The following is a 21,717-nucleotide window of genomic DNA, read 5'->3' as shown; positions in this document are numbered from 1 at the left end:
TGAAAAGTAAAGAAATAACAGCATAAAATTAATATAGTTGTAAAAAAATATTACAGAAAGATATATAACAATCCTTTAACTTTATTTTATTTCTACATCAAGCATGTGAACGTTGCTCGGCCTTCACAGAAATGACAAGAAAGTATTTAGAAACACAAAACCGTCAAGTCAAAGCTCTACAGAAGAAGCATCTCTTATAATGTTGTAGCCCAAGGAATATAATCATGTCACAAACCAGAATTTGTGTAAACATTGATCTAATTGTACATGAAAATACAATGATGCGCAACAATCAGACTTTTCCAGAAGGAAGAATGTTGTCTGTCACACAAAGAAGCAGACATTTTAAAAAGCGTTTTTATTTCATCAGTTCATCAGTTGCTGTGGACACTTGTTTCTGATCTTCTTCATGTCTGACCATCTGCCATGGTCTCCTGGTCATAATCACGGATTCTGTTTTTAATGTGGCTCAATTTGGCTTTCAAGTAGTCACAGCGTTCCTTTTTCTCTAGGAAAGTAGGGTCCTGCGAAACATGCACACAACAGTCTGCTGATTAATGCCTGAAAGCTCTATTTCCAACCTTTCTTACTGATTCATTCTGTAATTGATCTGTGTTAAACATGATTTTTCAGAATTATTTGCATCAGTAGACAATTACCGAATAAAAGCTACTATTACCTGGGCAGAACACAGAACTCTAATACCTCTATGGTTAAATTTGAAAATTGCTACGATTGATTTCAGAGTGAGCAGCTGTAGAAATCGCGGTTTATACTGTCATTAAAAAAACAGAAAAAAAGGTTAAAAAAAATTGTCACTTACATTCCTTTTCTGGTGATACTTCTTTACAATACTTTGAATCCTGCGTTGGTCCTATATGAATAACAAAGTAATTAATTCCCATATAAAAAAGGAAAACCGATGGGAGGTCGGTATGAATCTCACCTCTTTGCTACTTGTCTCTCGGGGGAGTCGCTCCATCATGAGATCCAGCTCTCTGAACTTACTCAGAGTAGCACTGATGTCTCTGTGAAGGTCTTTGTATTCCTGATACTGATCATTGAAAACTGCTTTGTACTTTTCCCTTTCCTCCACACAGCTGATCTCTGGATACTTGCTACAGAAAGGAGACACACAGTAAAACTGATTCTCTGTATGTTTCGAACTAATGGTGTGATTCAACTTATAAATGTTAACTTACATGATGTAGTCTGCAATGATGTGCACTTTGGGGTTCAGATTGACTGGATTCTTTTGGACGTCATGTAGAAGATTATCCCGATTGTTATAATCTTTACTCAGCGCTTTGTCAGCTTCATCATCCCTGAATGATATGCGTTTTGTTGTTACCGGTTTGAGTGGGATGGACTGTTGAAACTCCTCCTGAGGCTGAAGGTAAAAGAAAAACATCATTTGGCAAATACAAAACAAATGAACAAGATGTTCACAACACTATACTGGCATGTGCCATCATTACATGAAGGCTTTTATTTTGAAAAATACAGCTGCATTTCTTTAATGGAACTATTATGTTCACATCTGGCTTCTCATCCTTTCTTATTTTACATTACTATACATATTATCCCAACACACCATTACAGAAAACTATAGAGACATGTTTACTGCACAGGTTATGTGGCGATCTGCACTCACAGTAATATGGTTGTTTTGTTAGCCTACAGTGGCCCAGATGTTGTTGTCAACAGCTGGAAAGGCCATACATTGAAAACTAATTTGCTTCATTCTTGTTTTATGCTTCAAATATTTGCTGTGGGTTACTCATGGGATATATTTTGCTAAACCTCCAATCATCTGTGTATCTGATATTTCTATTTAGCTCTATCAAACCTGCAACGTCACAGAGCAGGCAGCCCTCTTAGACCTGTTTATTTGCCAGTGGGGAAATGATACGGTCATGGGAGCAGTGCTGATGTTATTTTATCATTATCAGTATTGTTACTGGAACAAAGTAGCTGTCACGATCCTGGGTCTTTTGACCCAGCGTTTTGAGTTTTAGTTTATTTTAATGTTTATAGTGTATGTTTAAAGTTCATTAGGTTGGCGAAGTTCATTTGTTTATTAGATTCCCTTTGTGTTTTGTACCCTTGTATTTAAGTTTCCCTCTAACTTCATGTGTTTCATGCTGCGTGTCTTTTGTTGTCAAGTTTGTATTGTCATGTCTGCGTCTCATGTTTCCTGTTTTATTTTGAAGGTCTATGTCAGTATAGTCAGCTTTGCTTCCTGGTTATGTCAGATTAGTGTCAGCTGTTTCCCCATGTGTTTCCACTTCCCCTAATCACCCTTGTGTCTGTTTAGTTTGTGTGTTCTGTTCATTTATTGTCAGGTCGTCTGTTGTTCCACATCATGTTTCCAGGATTTTTCCATGTTCAAGGTTTTGGTCTTTGTTTTTTGTTCAGCAGTTAATTTTCCCAGTTTAGTTCTAGTTTTTTTTTCCTGTGTGCCTCTGCCTTTTGTTTTTGTACTTTTATTTTTATTTTTAAATCAGCCATATTAAACGACTTGCTTTTTGTTAATATTCAAGTTTTGGGTCCTTTTTGTCAGTCCACACCGTCTGCCTCTGCCAGACTGTGACAGTAGTTGCCCTTGTGCCAAAGATGCAGGTGATAGCTACATTTGCAGGTGCAACTCTGTTCTTTAAAATTCTAAAATACTGCCACACAAGAAATGAGCTAAATATTAACCAACTTTAACAGAAAAAACTGTAATGATGAGCAATTTAAAGGTGGGTTTCCACTATATTAGCCTTTCACAGAGAATTTAACTGTACTGTATTCATGAGGATACCTTCATATATGCAGCTTTGAAATGTATTTCAGTCAGTCTTCAGATTTAGAAGACCTGACCTTGTATTTCATATTTGTTTACAGAGGAGTAAAAATCTGTACCTGGTTCTCAAAATACTGCCTCTCTCTACGTGCAGCTTCATGCCTCCACATCTTCAGACATACCAGGAAGCTTCCTAGATACAGGGCCATGTTGATGAAGATGAAAGCTGTTCCTGCCATCTGGCCACCATCAACCCGACACAGATTTGCGACGATGGGGTTAATACCTATTGTTGTGTAGCATAGCCCCCCGCGATTCAAGTCGTTCAAGTAAACTATCCCTGCTGCCATGTAGAACAGGAAAAGAGCCACGTTGATGAAGGCCTCTGTCAGGGGCCACCACGAGGAGTCGAGAAGTATAGTGCGATAGTACATTGTCATTCCCACCACCAGGAGACACAGAGTAAGGATCCATGAGATTCCAGCTACAGCTAGAATGAAAGGAGTCATAGGACCTCTGTAGCTGTACCCAGACAGGCCCATCCCATTGTTGTATACACCATTATAGAGTCCGTAGCTGTTGGACCATTCACTGTCTTTCTGAATGTAAGCAATGACACACGCAAAAACCATTCCTCCAAATAGGAGCTGAAGTCCAGCTAGAAGCCTGAGCAATCCCGGCCATGATTTCAAATAAGAGTACTTCTGCTTGTAGACCTCCACCTTCTCAGCGTAATACTCTGCAGGGTGGATGCTGGACAGTAGTGACTCCTCTACTGGGACGTGACCAAAGAGACCGTCAGTGGGACTCTCTCTTATCAAAGGCTTATGTGAGCTGTGACTGGAGCTTCCCAGAGATTCATTCCAGTTCCGACGCTCCACCAAGGGACTTACAGGGGGGCTCACTCTGGTCCCATTGGGTAGGATCTGGATACCAGTTGTGCTGGCTTCAGAGTCGCTTTCTTTTGTCCATTTTTTGCCCCATGACTGAGGGATGAGGGATTTCAATCTGTCTTTCAGGCTTCCTTTTTTTTCCTTCTCTTGCTCAGCATAAGGTGGAGAACTGGATGTGCGACCTGTGGAGGTCGCATCATCCTCACCATCATCGGTGATATTATCCGGTGTGTGAGTAACCCATACAGCAACTGGTGGATCTTTAATGGTGGAGGACCCAACCACACCCTCCTGGTCTTGTTTCTTGAATGATTTCATGCTGTGGGCTGATTTTGGGAATTCATTGGAAAAATCGCAGAATCTTTACCACGGCAAGACAAAGAGAAGCTGTGGGAAAGAGAAAGAATAGTAGCATTCTACAAATAACATTCAAACATCTGTATATCAGTTTATTAGGGTAAAAATGAAGCTATATATGTGTATACATACACATATATCTATACACATATATGTGTATGTATATATCTATCTATAGATAGATATATAATCATTTGTGGGTTTCTACTACTGAATTAAAATTTACAGGATATAGTTAAAAATAAAAACCTTCCCGATAAACACAAATGTCAGATTCTTATACAGTGAGGTATCTTGTGCATAGACCTCCTCAACCAGTTGCAAATATATGGTGACACAATATCTCTATATTGAATGGAAAATGAAGGAAAGCCTCGATTCAAGATTTCTAAAAGACAGTTGTGTTAGTGGAAAGCCATTAGTCACACCATGTCAAACAGCATGACACATACACCACAAACTGCTGGAATACAGCAACTCCAAAAAAGACCCCAACATGACTCCAGTACTGCTTGGGCTTTGCTAATTACAGAGGACTTGTGTGAGTTGTGACTCACACAATGCCGCGGCTCCGTGTACTTCACTACTGTCGTGATACTATCGCTGAATTTTAAAAAACGGGACACCTGATTCTACATTTGTTTTTCAAATGTCAAATCCAACAGCTTACCTTGACCCCAACTCTCTGGTAACGTAGAGATGGCACTATCTCATAGGATTTTTGAGCCGCAACTGTCCAGCAGGCCCACACAGTTCACTCTCGTCAATCTCTCGGGTGACTCACTCCTGGTTTAGCACACACAGGGAGATTGGCTAATGTGTGTGGACAAAAGAGGTGGTACTAAAAGCTTAAACATTAAACCTGAACCGCCCCTGCGCTGGTGCTGACTGGCACTGCTAGGTTAATCTGTGGGAGAGAGAGTGGCTGAAACTGTTGACATTCATGGAGTGCATGATGTTGGCGCTTTGCTGATAAAAATAGGTTAAAAGAGTGGGGAAAAAAGTACACAATCTAGTAATTAATACTGGATCAGGGACTCCTGGGTACACACAAAAGTTCATCTCGTCAGCAGTTCTTAAAGCATTACGCATATCACTTAAGACTATCAGCAACAGGAGTTTGTCCATGAGATTTCACTTTTCTTTTTAGAGTTGAGAAAGTGTTTGATAAGCGACCCATATTATCAATTACATCTCGTATCTTGCATTGGTATAATACTGCTTTATCATCCCATCATTTATGAATTATTCATTCTCATCTCAGCTGTGACTTTGTGTTAGACTGGGAGCTGGGTATTTGGCACTAGAGGGCAGCAGGCTCCCATGCTTCTCCTGCTCTGAGTTTGGTTTGTCTCTTTATCCCATTTAATGTGGCTATCTTTCCCAGTTACCTTTTCAGTGTTGCACTGAGTGTATTCAGACGTGGCCCTGTGAATAATGGCTACAATCTGCGTTTTAAGATTAGTCATGTCCTCTGAGCTAAATTCATAAAATACATTTAGTTGTAGATGAAACTGCAGGCTTTGATGATGACGTCTCTAAAGTGTTACTGGAACACTTCCCATAAGCGATGACATTGTGATACATGTCTTTTTATGTATCATTTAACCCTCCACAGCTGATTCCAGGAATCATTCCTGCTGTATAGCGTGGCATCACTCGGTGCCAGCGATTGTTCCAAAACAGATTTTCATGTAGAGAAAGCTCGGGGCAAGGACATCTGTAGTCCACCACCCCTCCCCACCTACAGAAAACACGCACGCACACACAAAGCAGTACTCATATCCTATACAGTACAATGATCTTATAATTTGAACAACTCTATCAAGTGCATAGGGAGTTGGTGGACCTCCGGTAGCCCTGGGCGTTGGGCTAAACCTCATTTGGGATTACCATAGTTGTCCACTGCTGCAACACAGGCACCTACTCAACTGCATATAATATGGAGGACAATGCAAAAGCATGTTTAAATATATTATTATATGAGGTAATACTGCTAGCTTAGTACAGTGCCTCTCGGTTTGGAAACTGAAAAAGGTACATGCCTCACACTCAGGCAGAATTTTACTGATCTAAATATAAGCATAATGGCATCACCATCATCAAATGGTACAAAATTGAATATTTTTCAACTTCCACTTTATGATTTTTTTTTAAACTAAGTGCTTAATTCTATGACAACCTAAATACCTGCTTGGTCTTTGCTGTCAAGAGAGCAGGTAGCAAAGGTTTAATGAGTCAGCTGTTTGATATGAATAACCTGTCATTACCGGCCACACCATTACCACTGGCTTTGCTGATTATTTACTGATGTAAATAAAGGAAATATAGTGAAGAGTGAGTCCTTGTGAGGTGTGATGTAGTGTCAGTGTGTCAGCTTAGATTGGAAATAACAGTGTCGATCATCATGGTTTCATAAACAACATTTATTGTGCCCATCTCGGTTGTGGGCCAGTACCCCATCATATATATATATATATATATATATATATATATATATATATATATATATATATATATATATATATATATATATATATATAACTGTATTTACCCACTGATGGAGCTAGCCCCCCCAATTTGAGAGCCACTTATGTACATGAGCAAAAATTTACAGATGAGGCATCAATGAATCATGTTAGCTGACTCTGTGTTAAGTTGATAGGGAAACTAGGCCTACACAGAAACAAGAACAATACTGTATGTGTACCAATCTGAGTTTTTAGCCTTGGCTGAAATGATCCTTTCAAGTGGAAAACATCCAGCTAGCCAAGCATGTGTGAGTGTGAACATACACATACGCAATATATAGTGCATGTACACTTTCACAGTTGAAGTCCTAGCATATGGTTTGAGAGTTTTGAAAAGAGCTGCCGCCTTCTTTCACTGCTAAATGAAGCAGAGAAGCAATGGCAGCTTCCAGCAAGCAGCCTCATTTGCAGCCGTTCATTCTGTTCGGATCTCAGCAGATGAGGAGATACAGATAGAGCTAAAAGACAGAAAGAGAAATGATGGATGCTGAAATAAGTGACACTCAAAAAAACATTTGGTGGAATGAAAAGGCCCTTCACATCCACTCTCCACCACTACACCAAAACCAAAATCAATACTCTCTCTGATTTCCCCGAGTGTATGCCAAACCACATTAGTTGAAAGCTATATGCAGGGCATTAAGCATAATGCAGCTCCTAGCTGCTCGTTCCTGAGAAAAGTCAGCCTTGTAATAAATTTAATAACTTAATAAAAACACTTCCCCATGTCTTCTGCAAGTTTTCCCCATAGGATCTTTTCAAACTGTGCTCTTCAGGATCCTATATGCTGATTCTTCTTCCCCCTGTAATTCCAAACTCCAAGGGTGATCTTCAGTCCTCTGCAACATGCAACATCTCCTATTTCCTCACTGTTTGGCTGAGCTTCAGTACCCTCTAGGGGAGATTGCTGGTAATTTAATGCCACTATTCTTGCTTTTCACACTTCAGCACAAGGATAAGCTGAGTGAATTAAATGTGTTTATTAAGACAGATTGTTAGAGAAGGAAAGGATGGCCATGCGGCATAATTTGTGTGCACCTTTCACAATTTCTGCCTCTCTTTCCTACTTGGGTTTCCACCGTAAAGCGAGATTTAGTTCTATGAGAGCGCATTCAATGTCACATATGATTGTTATCACTTTAGAGGATAAAAACAATATTTTAATTACTTTGTACTAATTGGATTGTTGAGGAGCTGTTCCCTGTGTTTCCACGGTTGCATGTCTTTGGGGTTGTGTAGCAACAACAACAGGGTGACTGACTCTGCCACTTTTGCGGGATATCGGTCTGCTGCCAAGTCCCTGCAGATTTTACTGTAATTAACCAGCCAGAGCCTTGTTTGTGCATGTGGACATGAATAGTAGCTTGTTATTTGAACATTAATGGCTGTGTACGAGTGTGTGTGTTGTGCACAGCTCACAGTTCACCTTGGAACAGCGCCCCAGCAGCTGCGTGTCCTCTGGAGTGCTGTTTATATCAATACTTCCTCCTGTAATCATGTTTTAGGACGGCCCATGCCTCAGTTTCACAGGACGAAACGTGTGATGTTTGCGTCTGTCAACACATTTGCCAACCCACCTTTCAAGTGTCACATTTGACTTTGGGCTTCTGCCATTTTCCTTCCCTCTTGGCATGGGAAAGTTTCAGATTGGAGTACGCAAATGAAACGGGAAGTAAAGCATTAGGAAGATTATTCAAAACGGAATTTTCAAATCCCAGCGGAAGAAAAAGAAAGAATAACGGTCATAGATGAAGATAGTCTTTAATGTTGACCTTGGTGTCTCTCCTTGTTAGGACAAAGGTTCACCTGCAAAATGAAGGAACAATGAACAGTATACAGAGAACATGTTAAACCCATTTGCCATCCATTAAAAGTTGATTTATTCCAGTGCTACTACGTACATTATGCATCATGTGGCAGTGTACACAGAACAATGATTTGGTTACATTTTTTCAGTTTTTTGGGGAGTGGGGGGTTCACTCTGTACTCAGCAGAAGTGTGTTCTGATGCCTGCTCTATGACGAAAGCCTACTTATAATAAAAGTCCGGGATGTGTTAATCATTTTGTCTTATCTACCATTATCAGAGCAACATCATGAATGTCCCTCACTTCACTATGAAATACTGTGTATGTGTTTCATCTTCTAGAAAAGGATCAGTTCAGTAAATATTAGAATGGTGTTTAGGCTGGTCTTTGTGATGGGATACAAAGAAAACCAATTACAACAGAGTAAGGAACAGCAGATCCTGGATTAAATTTCCTATCTGCAAATGTAAAACAATAAAAGGTCTTTTGGGGGTTTCTTTTGTAACTGCCAGAATTTCAATCCCCTCGTGTAATTTCTAGGCATTTTTTTTTTCTACATACCTATGACATGCTGGCAGCCACCTACCTTTACCTTTTCAGCTTTGTCCTGTTTAAATGGTGACATCTACAATGAGGTCATATTAACAGGACACCCAATCTTGCTGTTCATAACCTTCCTGTCAGTGAATGAGCAAAGTCTTTGCTTTTTTTCGTGCCACCCGATGAAGTCCTTAACACCAGCATTGTTATGTCTCTCTGGGGAAGAGACTCCAGCATCTGTGATCCTTTCTGTTGTAACTACACACCAAGTACAAAATGGGACATGACCTGGGTTTCCATTGCTTCTTCCTCCCTTGCAGTTTTTTTTGTTTGGGGTTTTCTTTTTTTTTGGAACCACTTCAATGTCTTTTCTGCAGGCCATCTGTCAAGCCTACTTTTGTATGAGGGACTGATATTCTTAATAATGACAGATGAAAAACGTGAGGGCGTACCAGATGTAATGACAAGGTGGAAACCTTAGATAGAAACAGGCAGGTAAGGCTGTAATCAAGCAGATAGGCTTAGCCATCCTGACTAATTGGATGATACTGATTGAAACAGAGACTGCAAAAGCATGATAGATCTCTTTATAGGCTACTATTAGGGAGAAGTGTAGCACTCTGAGATAGGAAAGGCTAAAGGTGGGGGCAGTAAAGAGTCATGCTTCATCAACTCAAGTTGAAAGGGAAAAAGCTAATATTCATGCTCGATTAAGTTGCACTTGTAGCAAACTGAATACATTCTTAAAAGAAGTGCTCTCTGGTCAATCCAGAGCCTGTGAGATAGCGAACCTGTTTGTTCTCTCACAGGGTTGGACCTAGACTCAGTTAAGCCTAAAGCAGCTTGGAAATAATTAAGACCATGGAAATTATAATGATCCTACACCTGTCCATTTGCTTAAGGGACCACAAATATGAGATTTAGCACTAGCGTTCTTTTGGGACTCAATCTACTGTTTAAATCATCCTAGCCTGCTAACCTGATGACCTCCTGTTCTGTTCTAATGTGCTCTGGGAAAATCCTAAATATTTGTCTTCAAATTAAACTTTGCAAGTCATCACAGCACTAGAATATGCCAGTGCATGCTTTCATAGATGTTTCCCCCTCACTTCTTATCCATCACTGTACCACTCAGATAACCAAAGCAAAGGCCTCAAAGAACAGTTCAATGTTATACTTTACTACTGAGAGCTGTCCACTTAGGCTACAGGTCTGTACAGTAAATATAAAGCTAGTATTAGAAACCAGTTAGCTTATGCTCCTGATGAGTCAATTGAAGCCACAGACTGAAAGTGACAAAACTCAGAAGCTCTGACAGACATGCCCAATTTTACAGTAGAAGCAAAATCTTTACAATGGATTTGGTACCTATAGCCAATTTCCCAGTTTATAACAACTGTTCAGAATAATTTTGACTTAATTAGACTTTATTTGTAATAAAGCTTGAACTATAATTAAGGGTCTATCTGAGTATTTTGTCTTGCTCTTGTCATACTAAAAGATATTTTAAGAAACTGGCTGTTCAGTTTCTTTGATAAGTACATTTTAAGTCTGTTTTTCACTAGTCAAAGTTTGTGTTGTGCTCAATATAACAGAGGACTCCTGATGCATCTTTTTCTAAACTTTCCCAGTCAGTGCTAGCATTACAAACCATGAGTCACTGCAGCTCTCTGAGAAAAAAAACCCCTCACAAAAAAGCCCCCAGTGCATCCAGTATAATCTACATAATGGAAATAGTGACACAATATGGTAGCGATAGCTTAAGAGGAGCTAGAGCTAGCTTATATCTCGGGTTGTTTTGATTCTGGCTGGACTCAGGAATGTAAGTAGTTAATGTGAATTTGTGTTTATTACTTAAATTCCTCCGCATGTATATGACAACATACTCAAAAATTAATCTTGCAGTCTCCCACCAGTTAAGCCAATCTAAAGCTAATTTTATATTTAAAGTACAGACATGAGGGGCAGTGATAACATACTAGACTACAAGACAGCATATAAGTTTAATCGTTTTTTCTTTTTTTTTAACTGTAAAACTATGGTTTATTTACTTTGAGATCAGTTCACTGTTTTGTAACCCGAAAAGTTTCTTCAGCATTTTTTGTATTTTTGAGGATTTTTTTTGGAAATACTGATTTTTTTTTTTAAAATCTCTCTTCATATTTTAAACAGGATCAACTTGCTGCAATTCTCTAGGTTCTGAAACTCTAAAAAAACACAGGTATCCTCGCAAAATAAAAAATTGGGGGAAAACAAAATTAAAAAATATAATACAAAAGAAAAGCAACCAACAAACCAAAGGTAATCTAATGAAACCAAGCGTATAAATAACCAGAGCCATCTGGGTGTGATCCATAACTACTTCTGGACAGAACCATGCAAAAGAGCTGGGTTAGTTACTCAGTTTGACCAGTGATGTGTTTGTGCCTGTATCCCAGCAGACCTCAAGCCATGCAATTTTCTGAAGACCACAGGAAGTTCTAATTAGTGGTAGTGAGAAAGGTAGACTACTACATATTTCATATTTGTTGTGTATGAGTGTGCAGCATTGAGCTTAAAGTGAACTTGTTCTCTGAAACACACAAATATGCTCTCAATCTGTCTCGCCACGGGTTTCTCGCTGTACTTCTCCATTTGTCGCTGTGTTAGAAATAGAAAAACAGGTTTTCAAAACATTTAGAGTTGCGGTGTAATGGAGGCAATGTTATGCATGTTAGACATTTTCTTTAAAGTTTTGGAGAGGAATGTATCTGAAAAAGGAATGCAATGTTGTATTTAGACTGTTAACATCGTAAAAAAGCTCTGAAATTAGTAATTAAATAACCCTCTACTATTTATACATTCAGGCACTGAAAAATCACATGTCAATATGTAACTAAAAAAGATAGTCGCTCTCATTTTTTTCCTTGGTAAGAACAAGGAAGCTGATACCTTGAAGTTGGCAATAGTGATCATTTTTCCTACCCAGTAGTAACGCCATATGCATCCCCATTGCTATTTATTTGTGTAACAGTTTCTCCTCCCCTTTAAGTGCATTTTCAATCACTGACCTGAAGTCAGAGCTTTTGTAGCCTCTCCTAAAGCTTTCACCCTAAACTATGGGAAAGAATCCATGACACTAGTCATTTGAAAGGGAAGTCCAATGGTTTGTCTTGTTCTCCTCACCGGACAAACAGGTAGACGGACAGATGGGTGGACAGATGTCTTCCATGGCCTCAGAGGGCCAGCAGGTGAGCCAAGGCCCTCAGCTCCACAGACCAACTTCCCCCCTTGTTGTTAAGGACTCTCCGGTGTGATAGCCAGCTCTCACCTCAGCAACCCTGAACTCAGTCTTTTTCTTTTTCTTTTTAACTATACAAGGGCTTTTACAAAAAAAGCTAACTTGGACAGCCATACAATGGCTAAAACATAAACCATATCTCTACTTTATCTCAGTTTGTAATTTTTTTTCTATTTTTCTTTTTTGGATGCATTTGTTTTTTCTTGATTTAAGTCTTTGCTTGCTTTTCTTTGTTCTTTTCGAGTAGCTCTAATCAGGCCTGTGCTGAGAGGCTCAGTCACAGAGAAACTGGTTTTCTGGATTTTTTTTTTTTCATTAGGTGGAGAGGAAGGAATGAGTGGGAGGGAAAGGACAAGGATCAGGTCACGGACCAAGATGTGGGTTCATTATTAGTCCAGACATGGACTTGCCAGCAGATATGAGACAGAATTGGATGGGACAGAATGAGGCGACACGTTGGTTTGGGAAAGGTAGGGCTCAAAGGTGATTACAGAAGATTTGTCAAGGTTATCCGCTATCAGAGGAGGTGTGTGGTGCTGTGGAGGGAGAGCGCCGCCTACGGGCAGTGGAAGTCCAGGATCGCTCGGAGCGTTCGGAACGCTCAGAGGCTAGCGAAGCGGGTCGAAAGCGGTGAACAAAGCCGTCCAGGAAGTCCTGCTGCTGCTGGGTTATGGCTTGCGAGATGAGGCAGGGCAGTGCCTGCAGGCTGCCTGTCACTGAGTCCAGCTTGTCCTCCAATGTGCCGATGCGCTTATCCAGCTCCTCACTGCGTTCCTGCAGCTCCGACACCAGGTCATACATCACATTCTGGGTCTAATGAAGGAGAGAAAGTAAATGTGTTTTGGGACAAGAAGGAACAGGAGGACAGAGACAGGAGGGACAAGGGAGGAAGAGGCAAGATAGAAACATTAAGAAGCTGTTTCACAACTTGTTGCAACAACTAAAATTAAGAGATGATATACAGTAGGACACATATAGTGATTAAGGAAAAAAAAACCTTAATGTAACAGTAATAATAAATTCCATGAGTAGACAACTACAGTAAATATATTACAGCAGAGGAGGAAATAATTTAAAGGAAGCAGTAGGAAGGGGAGCTGTAAAGTTTCAGCAAGTCAGCATAGATTTTATCTTCCCATAGATTTTACAACCAACTTCTCCAATCCATTTATAGCTCCTGAAGGTCTTTAATCCTTTATGTGTTTGCTTGACACAACTCATTTATATAATGAAAAGCATCTCTAGTATTTAGGTACTTATTGCTTAACAGTTCATGCAGTTCTGGCCAGCTCAGCATGAGGCATCTGCAAGTAATTCTTGCATCTCAACTAAGCAGTTTTCGATATTGCAAAATTAATCACACATTATATACAACATATTGCATTCTTCAACATCACAGAGCATTTTATAAGATTTGCAATTTAACAGTCATGTGCAGAGATTACAAAATACTCATGTAGGGTCTCCAGGCATGTGTGCCCCTCAGAAATCAAATCTAAAATCCAGATGTGAAAGGTTTATATCTCTATGGGGTTTGAAAATAAAGCTGAGCCACTGTAGGGTGTATGCAGATTGATCTGACCATTGAGCACAGTAAGGCGCAAGTAAACACACATTAAAGCGATTGGCCTTGGAACCTTTTAAAATACACACTGGAGTGCAAATGCCATCCACATCAAATGAAGTCAATGCAGCCATGCACCTCCCTTTGAACCCCCTCTCAGCTCTGGTGCCTCAGCTGACATCTGTACAGCCAGACAGAAGCTACTGAAGCATTTCTGTATTCAGCCTCTTATGGACAGATGCTGTTTACAGTGTGTCATCAGGTTCAGGTTCTTCAAACTGAGTAGTCTCGCATTAGGGTTCATTCTCCAAAGAGTTAGCTTGGCCAAGATCACTTTTTAAGGCAGTGCAGGTGCCGTTTGATTTGATGTGATGCGTAGATGTAGAATTTAAAATGGTATGATAATGTCAAACATGAAATTTGAAAAGGAGTTAACAATGGAGACCTAATAAATAAAAGAAATAAATATCAATTATATTATTTATTGTGTACAATAACTTTACCACTTTAATGATTTCTATAGGAGCTTAATTTGCCAAAAAACAGAGAAAATAGTCCATGAAATAAAGTTAGAATTGATTCTGACTGATTGTATTTTCATCTTCTCCCGCAAACTATAGATAACATAACAGTAAAAGTTTTAAAAGTTATATTTAAGAATGAAACTGATGACCTGTACTGAATGACGTAATGTTTGACATTTGTATTAGCCCTCAAAAACTATTAAGTATTAGATTAAAAAGAGCACTCCTCTCAAATGTTGAAGCCTGAACAACTAAAGCTGCACATATTGTCTACCTGGGATGTTGCATCTTGGGCCAAGCATTTTAACCAGTTGCCTAAAACCCTGCTTTTCAACCACATAATCACATCAGTAATTTCTATCCACCATTTGCTCTTCCTTTCATATGCAGTAGAATTAGCAAGTAGTCCAGCAATGTTTGCTCAAGTTATTTGTTTACATTTGGGTCTCATATAAAAAGCTGCTATTATCTCCTCCTCTGAAGCCTGGTTGTACTCAATGTGTTTTTGCCTGAAGTAATATAAAAAGTTAGTTGTTTCCACCTTTAGTCTGAAAGGTTTTCTTGCATATTTTGCAAAGTAGTGAGCTTTGCTGCTAGTTGTTGAAGTAGCTTCCTTTTTGTTACCAAATCATCATCAGAGGATGATACACGCTCTTGCTCTCAGACATGCCAGGCTTGTCTCGTTATTCTGTGTGCTGGGGAATGTAAACACAGGCCTTGGATATAGTAATAATGATATGGTACTTTTTTATTATGTATTTGCGGATGATATGATATGGCACAACCCTATTTTCCTAGGGTTTTTTTGCTGACTATTCAAAAAAAAGAAAAAAAAGAATGTACAACTTGATGCAGTCCCAGGATTGGCTCACCTATCAGCTTTATGCGGTAAGCTAAAGACGCTACAATTTTTAAGTGCACGGGGAGAACACTGAAAATATCCTAGGACAAAACCTTGGGGTTCCCTGTAGTTTATGTCCTTGGAAAGAGCCTGCTTAGGCCCTTCCTGAGAAGAATATCTCCATATAATAGAAGAATATACATTCAGTCAGTTTAAATAAAGACAGAATAGCAACGGCAAGTTAAAATCATCACAGCACAAATTATATCAAAACCTTCAAAAGATTAAGTTAGATTTTTAACTTGGAAAACTTACCTTTGCCAGGTCCACCAAGGTGTTAGCCTGATCATTGAGTTTCCTTTGCTCCATCTTAACACTGCGCAGTCTGAGTGGGCGCACAAGGAGGTGTGAACATGAAAAACAGGGAAGGAGAATGTGGACAAAAGGAAAGAGATGACAGCAAGGAAGAGAGGAGAGCAGAGTGAAGAAGGGGAAGGAGGGTAGTTTGAAGGAGTAGAGCACAGAGAGACAGGTTTTTAAGGGGCAGAGAGGGCCAATAGAAAAGAAAGGAGGAGGAGGAGGAACAACAAATGTTTTATCAGGACACTTCTTTCACTGATGACATTGAAAAGAAAGTAAGACATGCATTGTAAATATTTTCTTTATGTATTTATATTTATACACATATATGGAAGTGTATGCATATAAATATATATTAAAGGCATTCCTGGTCTTGGTCAATACAATACCAACCAAAACATGCAAAATTACAGAAGCATACTACACTCATTTAAAAAAAAATAGACTGTTTGTCATGTTTAAGCTAGCTCTTTTTTGTTATAACAAGATCTTTTTTTCACAACGTTACAGTCCTTTAAGCAGCAGGTGGCAGCAAGTATTTTTGTTGTAATGAGAAATGATGCTAATAGTGATCTTGTTACAAGCCAAAAAAAGAATCAGTTTTTGAAAAAGTGGGAAAAGGAGCTCAATACGTGAAAGAAACGTATTATTAGGAGTTAAAAATGCCCCTGTGAGCAAGAATGCAATATGCTTCCATACAAGAAAATCCCAAAACCTGTTTGAAATCAAAACATTCCCATCTCTTTCCAAAACTAAGACATTGAAAAAAGGAAAAAGATGGCATGCCCTTTGTCAGTGCTACACACAGCTCAGTGGTAGGACTTCAGATATACACACCGGTCATTCAGTAAGCGTGCAGTGACTATGACTGACTTTGTGCACAATGAAACGAGTTGGGTGTTTTCAGTGCTGGATATTGTGAGTGTGTGTGTGTGTGTGTGTGTGTGTGTGTGTGTGTGTGTGTGTGTGTGTGTGTGTGTGAGAGAGAGAGTGCATATGTGCATGAGCTGATGTGTGTATGTGTGGATGCCACAGATAAAGGATGAAACTTGCCAGAAATAAACTGCCTAATGACACTGCTGAACATACGGCAACATCGACATTTCAAACATTTTAAATGAAATGCTGCACGATGATACATTGGACATGTTTTGTGATGCCTTCAACAAAGCGCCTCCTTATCTCTAATCAAATACATTATGGCTCTGTAAGAACTGTTAACGCTGATGTGCATAATATGCCATTGTTAGCAGTGGCATCACACAGCCATCATCTGAATGTGCGAGGGGAAGAATTTCCCTGTTCGGCAAATTATGAGACAGGATGACATTCAAGGGCATTTATTCATGTGCAAATCAGTATATCAGAGCAGAGTGAGACTGCTCGCTTACGGCTCTATCTCTGTGGGAAACTGCTCCAGCTCGTATGTGTCTGTTTGCCCGGCTTTGTCATCCCTTATGGCTGTCGAAGAATTGGGACTATTTGAGGTAAAAGCTCTACTTATTAGCGTAACACATTTTGAGTACAATTTTGTTCTACAAAACCCCAATGTACATGTTGCGTTGTGCCTTTTGTGCCATCCTATTGATGTCATGTACAAGGCCTTGTTGTTTGATCTCATATTAGAAAGGGAAAAAACAGCATAAATCAAGACTAAATCAACAGCAAGCATTTGATCCACATTAGAACTACAGGATAGAACACTGTGCTTATTTATGTCATCACAAAACCTTCAGGAGTGTAGGATGAGTTCTGTTGATGCAGGTTAATATAGCCCCAGAGCAGCTATATTAATCATGGGCAACAATATACACTACATCATCAATGATTATGAACTGCTGGCCAAGCCAACAAAGCTCCAAGCTCATTCTGCGCAAGATGCTTTTTCTTTCACACGTTCTCTCCAGACAGCCCTCCACTATCGACAATGTGGATGCTTTTCGTTCATTCAAGTCAGGGGGGAAATGGGAGGGAGAGGGAAGTAAATGGAACACTGAAGTAAAGAAAAAAAAAAACACACAACCGAAAACAGCAATTCAGCATCCATCCTTTTTTTCTTCTTCTTCTTTTTTTTAGCAACAAGTAAACTTTTTTTTTTTTTACATGCATGTCGAACGCAGACATGGAGAGAGGAGGAGCAGGATGTTGAAGAAACAGTAGGAAGAGGATACATAGAAGACTCAACTTACTTCTGAGCTCTGCGGTGATAGAGCAAAACAAAGACAGAACACAGTACAGATTTTTAACCCCACAACATTCACGAAACGAGCGAAAACCATTACACTTCTCACTGTAAGCACAGGGTAAAAAGAGGGTCGCGGGGAGAGGGGGGCAAGGGAGGGGAACAGGAAGGACCATTACACTAGATTGCAGAGTGTTTGTGCGTATGTGTGTGTGTGTGAGTGTACGTGTGTGCGCGCGCACGCTCTGTATGTGTCCATCTGTGAGAGCTTACATATGTGTATGACAATCAAAGGAAATGGTCTTCAAGGAGAGGACATTGTGGGAAAACAGCATTGTTGATACTATCAGATATACACAACTATGTGGTATTATAGCTGATAACGCTGCCTAACAACAAATAACATTAAGGAATGAACCCAAAGGGACTATTTTCTTTTACAGCTAATCAGTAAGAATTACATTATCTCAGATTAACAGTTCAAATGATAATACAGCCTAAATATGTTAACCACAAGTAGCATTAAAGATTGAGCATCATTAGTTCTGGTTTTAGGCCATGCTGAAAGTCTCCTTGGTAGTTTGTGGTGAACGTCTCTGTCATATTTAGATTAGATTATGCAAAACACACAAGGTGCAGTGAACTTACTGGTGAATGGCTTGGAGAAACTTGCGCTGGTGTTTCCGCACCTTGGCGTGATCTATCTTCTTGACCAATTTTGTGTGTTTGTAAATGAGCCATGTTTCCCTGAGTACATTGGCAGCTGTGTTCTTTACCTATGAAACAAGGGCGAGAAACTTATATAACATAGAGTAGTTTGAACTGCTCTGACAGATTACAGACTGAAGCACCCATCTGTGTGTATTATTATGATTAACAATAATTTCAAAAAGTGGTTACACACAGAAAAATAAAACAATAAAAAAGGTTAAGTTAGAATTACATGTGCCAAAAACTCATTGTATTTGACTCCATACACACACTCACCAGCCATTTCATTAGTTGCACCTAGCTAATACTGGTTTTGGATTTGTGAGAGCCAATTCCTCATGACATCACACAGTTACTGTAGATTTATCAGCTGCACATCCATGACATAAATCTCCCATTCAACCACATCACAAAGTTGCCCTGTTGGACTGAAACTTCTTGTCATTTCAAGAAACGATCTGAGCTTTGCGACATGGGGCTTTATCCTGTTGGAAGCTGCCATTGGAAGCTGGGTACACTGTGGTGTTAAGGGTTGGACAGGTGGTGTTTAAAGGGCGTTCAGCTGGTACTAAGTGCGTTTAAGCACCTATAGTTCATTTACTCTGGTCCAAATCAGTTTATGAATTTGTAAGCTTGTAGCTTTCCCCGTGGTTTGGTTTGTTTACACAGAGTAAAGTCCAAGAGAACCAAAATGCATCACTGCAAACTACGTGAGAGTGTTCAGTCTGCTTGAATGGATCCGTGCGTTCATGGTGTTTATGCCATATTCTGACCCTACCATCTGAATGTTGCAGCAGAAACTGAGACTCATCAGACCAGGCAATGTTTTTCCAATCTTCTGTTGTCAAGTTTTGGTTAGTCCATTGTCGCACCCGGCCGGATTCTCTGCTGCTATAGCCCATCCGCTTCAAGGTATGGCATATTGTGCATTCAGAGGAGCTCTTCTGCATACATTTCAGTTTAATTTTATTTATATAAAGCCAATTCCCGACAAAAATTTCCTCAAAGTTTCTTATAATGTAAGGGAAAGACCTTAAAATATTAGAAAGCTATCCCAAACAACCCCCTGTCAACAGTTGGAAGGAAAATCTCCCTTTTAACAGGAAAAAACCTCTGACAGAATCAGGCTCAGGGAGTGGCAGCCATCTGCCACAACTTGTGGGGGGTGAGGGGAAAGAGAAAAGAGCAGAAAGAGGACGAAGGGAGAGAGAGTCAGGGTTTAATAGTTACAAACGATTAAAACCAATAGTCGGCAGAAAACACACATAGGTTTCTTCAGCATGTTGTTTTGCCCATGTCTGCATATTTAAATGCACTGATTTCCTGTCATGTGACTGGCTGGTTAGACGTTTGCATTAACAAGCAGTTGAAGAGGTGTACCCAATAAAGTGGCTGGTAAGTGTATTGTTTATTCTACAATCCCAGTCAAATTAACAGACTGGAAGAAGCAAATTGTCACACATTTTTTGAGCTGAGAATGCTCGAAAGAGTTATAAACCAAAACATTCTCATCACTGTTACAAACACAAAATGCATATTATAAGAGTTTACTATTACAGTTTACTGTGACTCACTCGTTTGCAGAGTTGTGTGTCCATCATGAAGTTGTGGACATGCTTCTCAGCCTTGGTTAGCTCCAGCTTCCTGGCTACCACTGCAACTACCAACGCAGTGCAACCAGCTCCCTGTTGCACAAAAACAGCAACTGTTCTTTCTTATATGGACACTACATTGTGTTTGGCTGGTGTTACATAGATCTCCATATATACATAGTACATTTCAGGTTCTTTCAAATAAATGACCAGTGTGTGAGCTCTACAGAAGAAGAATTAAATACATGTTCTGGTAGGTTAAAAACAAACAAACAGAGGAAGCGAGAAACAAATATATGTTGAGGAATCAAGTTGAAATCTGACGATCAGGTTGCATGATAATACTTTGAGCTTGAGGTTTCGTTCTATCTGATCATAGTTGTCTTGTGTGTTCTGTTATACATTTATGTAACTGAAGACATGATGAACCTACCATGATCCCTGTAAGCAGACACACGCCTTTCCCACAGTAGGTGTGTGGTACCATGTCTCCGTAGCCAATGGAGAGGAAGGTAATCGAGATGAGCCACATGGCTCCCAGGAAGTTACTGGTCACTTCCTGTTTGTCATGATACCTAAGGCAATGGAGATATGCAGAAGTCAGGAAAGCTGGAACTCAGTTTCGTGAATGTGAGCATGCTGAAGAATGACATGGTGCTGTGTGAACCAAACGGGTTGTGAGCGGAGGTGGTGGAGGTGGTGAGGATCGAGGAGTAGGAAGAAATCATGTTGGAAGGTGAGACACCTGTTTTATAAAGCCAGTTCTAAAAAAAAATGCAGCAGATTTTAGTGAGAAACAACAAAGAAAAGGTCTACTCAGTACATGTGCAAAAAACAGTAGAATTCCTTTCTGTTTTCCTTCATCTTTAAGACAGTTTTTAATGCAGAGCCATATTTTTAATGGGAAGGACGCTCAGAATAATGCGAAGGCAGGGGAAAAAAATCACTTTCTAATAGAAATAACTGATTTGAAACTGAAACCATGATGTTCACCATCTGTCAGTTTGAAAATGAGGCACTTGATGAGATGAATGATGGGAAATTTAAAAAGAAAAAAAGAGTCTGAGGCCAAATGACATCATCTTGATTTAAAATGGAAAGAAATTATACTAAGTATAGTAAGCAAGTTTTAAATGACAAAGAGAGAGGCCATGTTGCTCAGCGTGACTGGATATAGTGCCATGGCTTTAAGTTATTTTCAGTATTGCACCAGAAGGTACATCAGTGCATCCAAAAATGCATACGCTTCTTCTTTAAATCAAACTAATAGTCGGATTATTGGTCAACGTTTAATAAAAATCTTCCTTCCTTCTCAGAGTTGCCCCGACAGAAGTTTTGGTAATGCAAATCATCAGTTCAAACTGACAGCCATGCTTGAAAATGTCGGACCAAAAGGCCCATAGTGCATACGTAAAGACACTTGTGTAACAAAAAACACAACGCACACAAAGCTGGATTGAGGATGACATTGCCATACCTTCCACAGCAAAGCAAAAGTCAATCACGGAGGCAAATCTGCCTCATTCACCCACCCTCATTCAACTCGCCTGATTATTCCCAATGGGCTGTCTAGGAGGAGATCAGATAAGATTTAATTTTGAAGTCAAAATCAAATATTCATTAAGCACTTTCAGACAACATCACGCTAACATCCTTATGACAAGGCAATCTAGACTCTGAGTCTAATTTCTTGGGATTTGGTTAAGGATTTTGTAAAGGGAGTTCTAACTGGGCCAATCATGAATTT

General features: G+C 39.6%; 2 protein-coding genes across 8 annotated transcripts in view; both read right to left on the bottom strand.

The window, feature by feature from the left end:
• Positions 1-61: 61 nt before the first annotated feature.
• Positions 62-4,877, bottom strand: LOC309694486 (MARVEL domain-containing protein 2-like). The gene is made up of 6 exons (XM_082514596.1): positions 4,709-4,877; positions 2,908-4,068; positions 1,203-1,390; positions 947-1,118; positions 824-874; positions 62-524 (listed from the first exon to the last, which is right to left on the bottom strand). The coding sequence occupies exons 2-6, from the start codon at positions 3,997-3,999 to the stop codon at positions 408-410; spliced, it is 1,620 nt and encodes a 539-aa protein (XP_082370722.1). The 5' UTR covers positions 4,000-4,068; positions 4,709-4,877; the 3' UTR covers positions 62-407.
• A 3,548-nt stretch (positions 4,878-8,425) lies between these two features.
• Positions 8,426-21,717, bottom strand: part of kcnn1a (potassium intermediate/small conductance calcium-activated channel, subfamily N, member 1a) — a 67,122-nt gene continuing 53,830 nt past the window's right edge. For 6 of the 7 annotated variants that reach the window (XM_082512294.1, XM_082512298.1, XM_082512295.1 and 3 more), the window contains 5 exons: positions 20,404-20,545; positions 19,953-20,063; positions 18,316-18,443; positions 15,441-15,510; positions 8,426-13,009 (listed from right to left, as the gene is read on the bottom strand). In XM_082512294.1, the coding sequence (XP_082368420.1) occupies positions 12,704-13,009; positions 15,441-15,510; positions 18,316-18,443; positions 19,953-20,063; positions 20,404-20,545 (757 nt within the window). In that variant the 3' untranslated portion in view covers positions 8,426-12,703. Of the gene's footprint in view, positions 13,010-15,440; positions 15,511-18,315; positions 18,444-19,952; positions 20,064-20,403; positions 20,546-20,637; positions 20,695-21,717 lie in introns of those variants that run through there. The other variant, XM_082512300.1, reaches the window with a different exon arrangement.

Source organism: Aulonocara stuartgranti (genome assembly GCF_965226115.1).
Source record: "Aulonocara stuartgranti genome assembly, chromosome: 18".
Classification (NCBI taxonomy): Eukaryota; Metazoa; Chordata; class Actinopteri; order Cichliformes; family Cichlidae; genus Aulonocara; species Aulonocara stuartgranti.
Note: the sequence above shows the minus strand (reverse complement) of the source record. Positions and strands in the feature narration are given on the sequence as shown.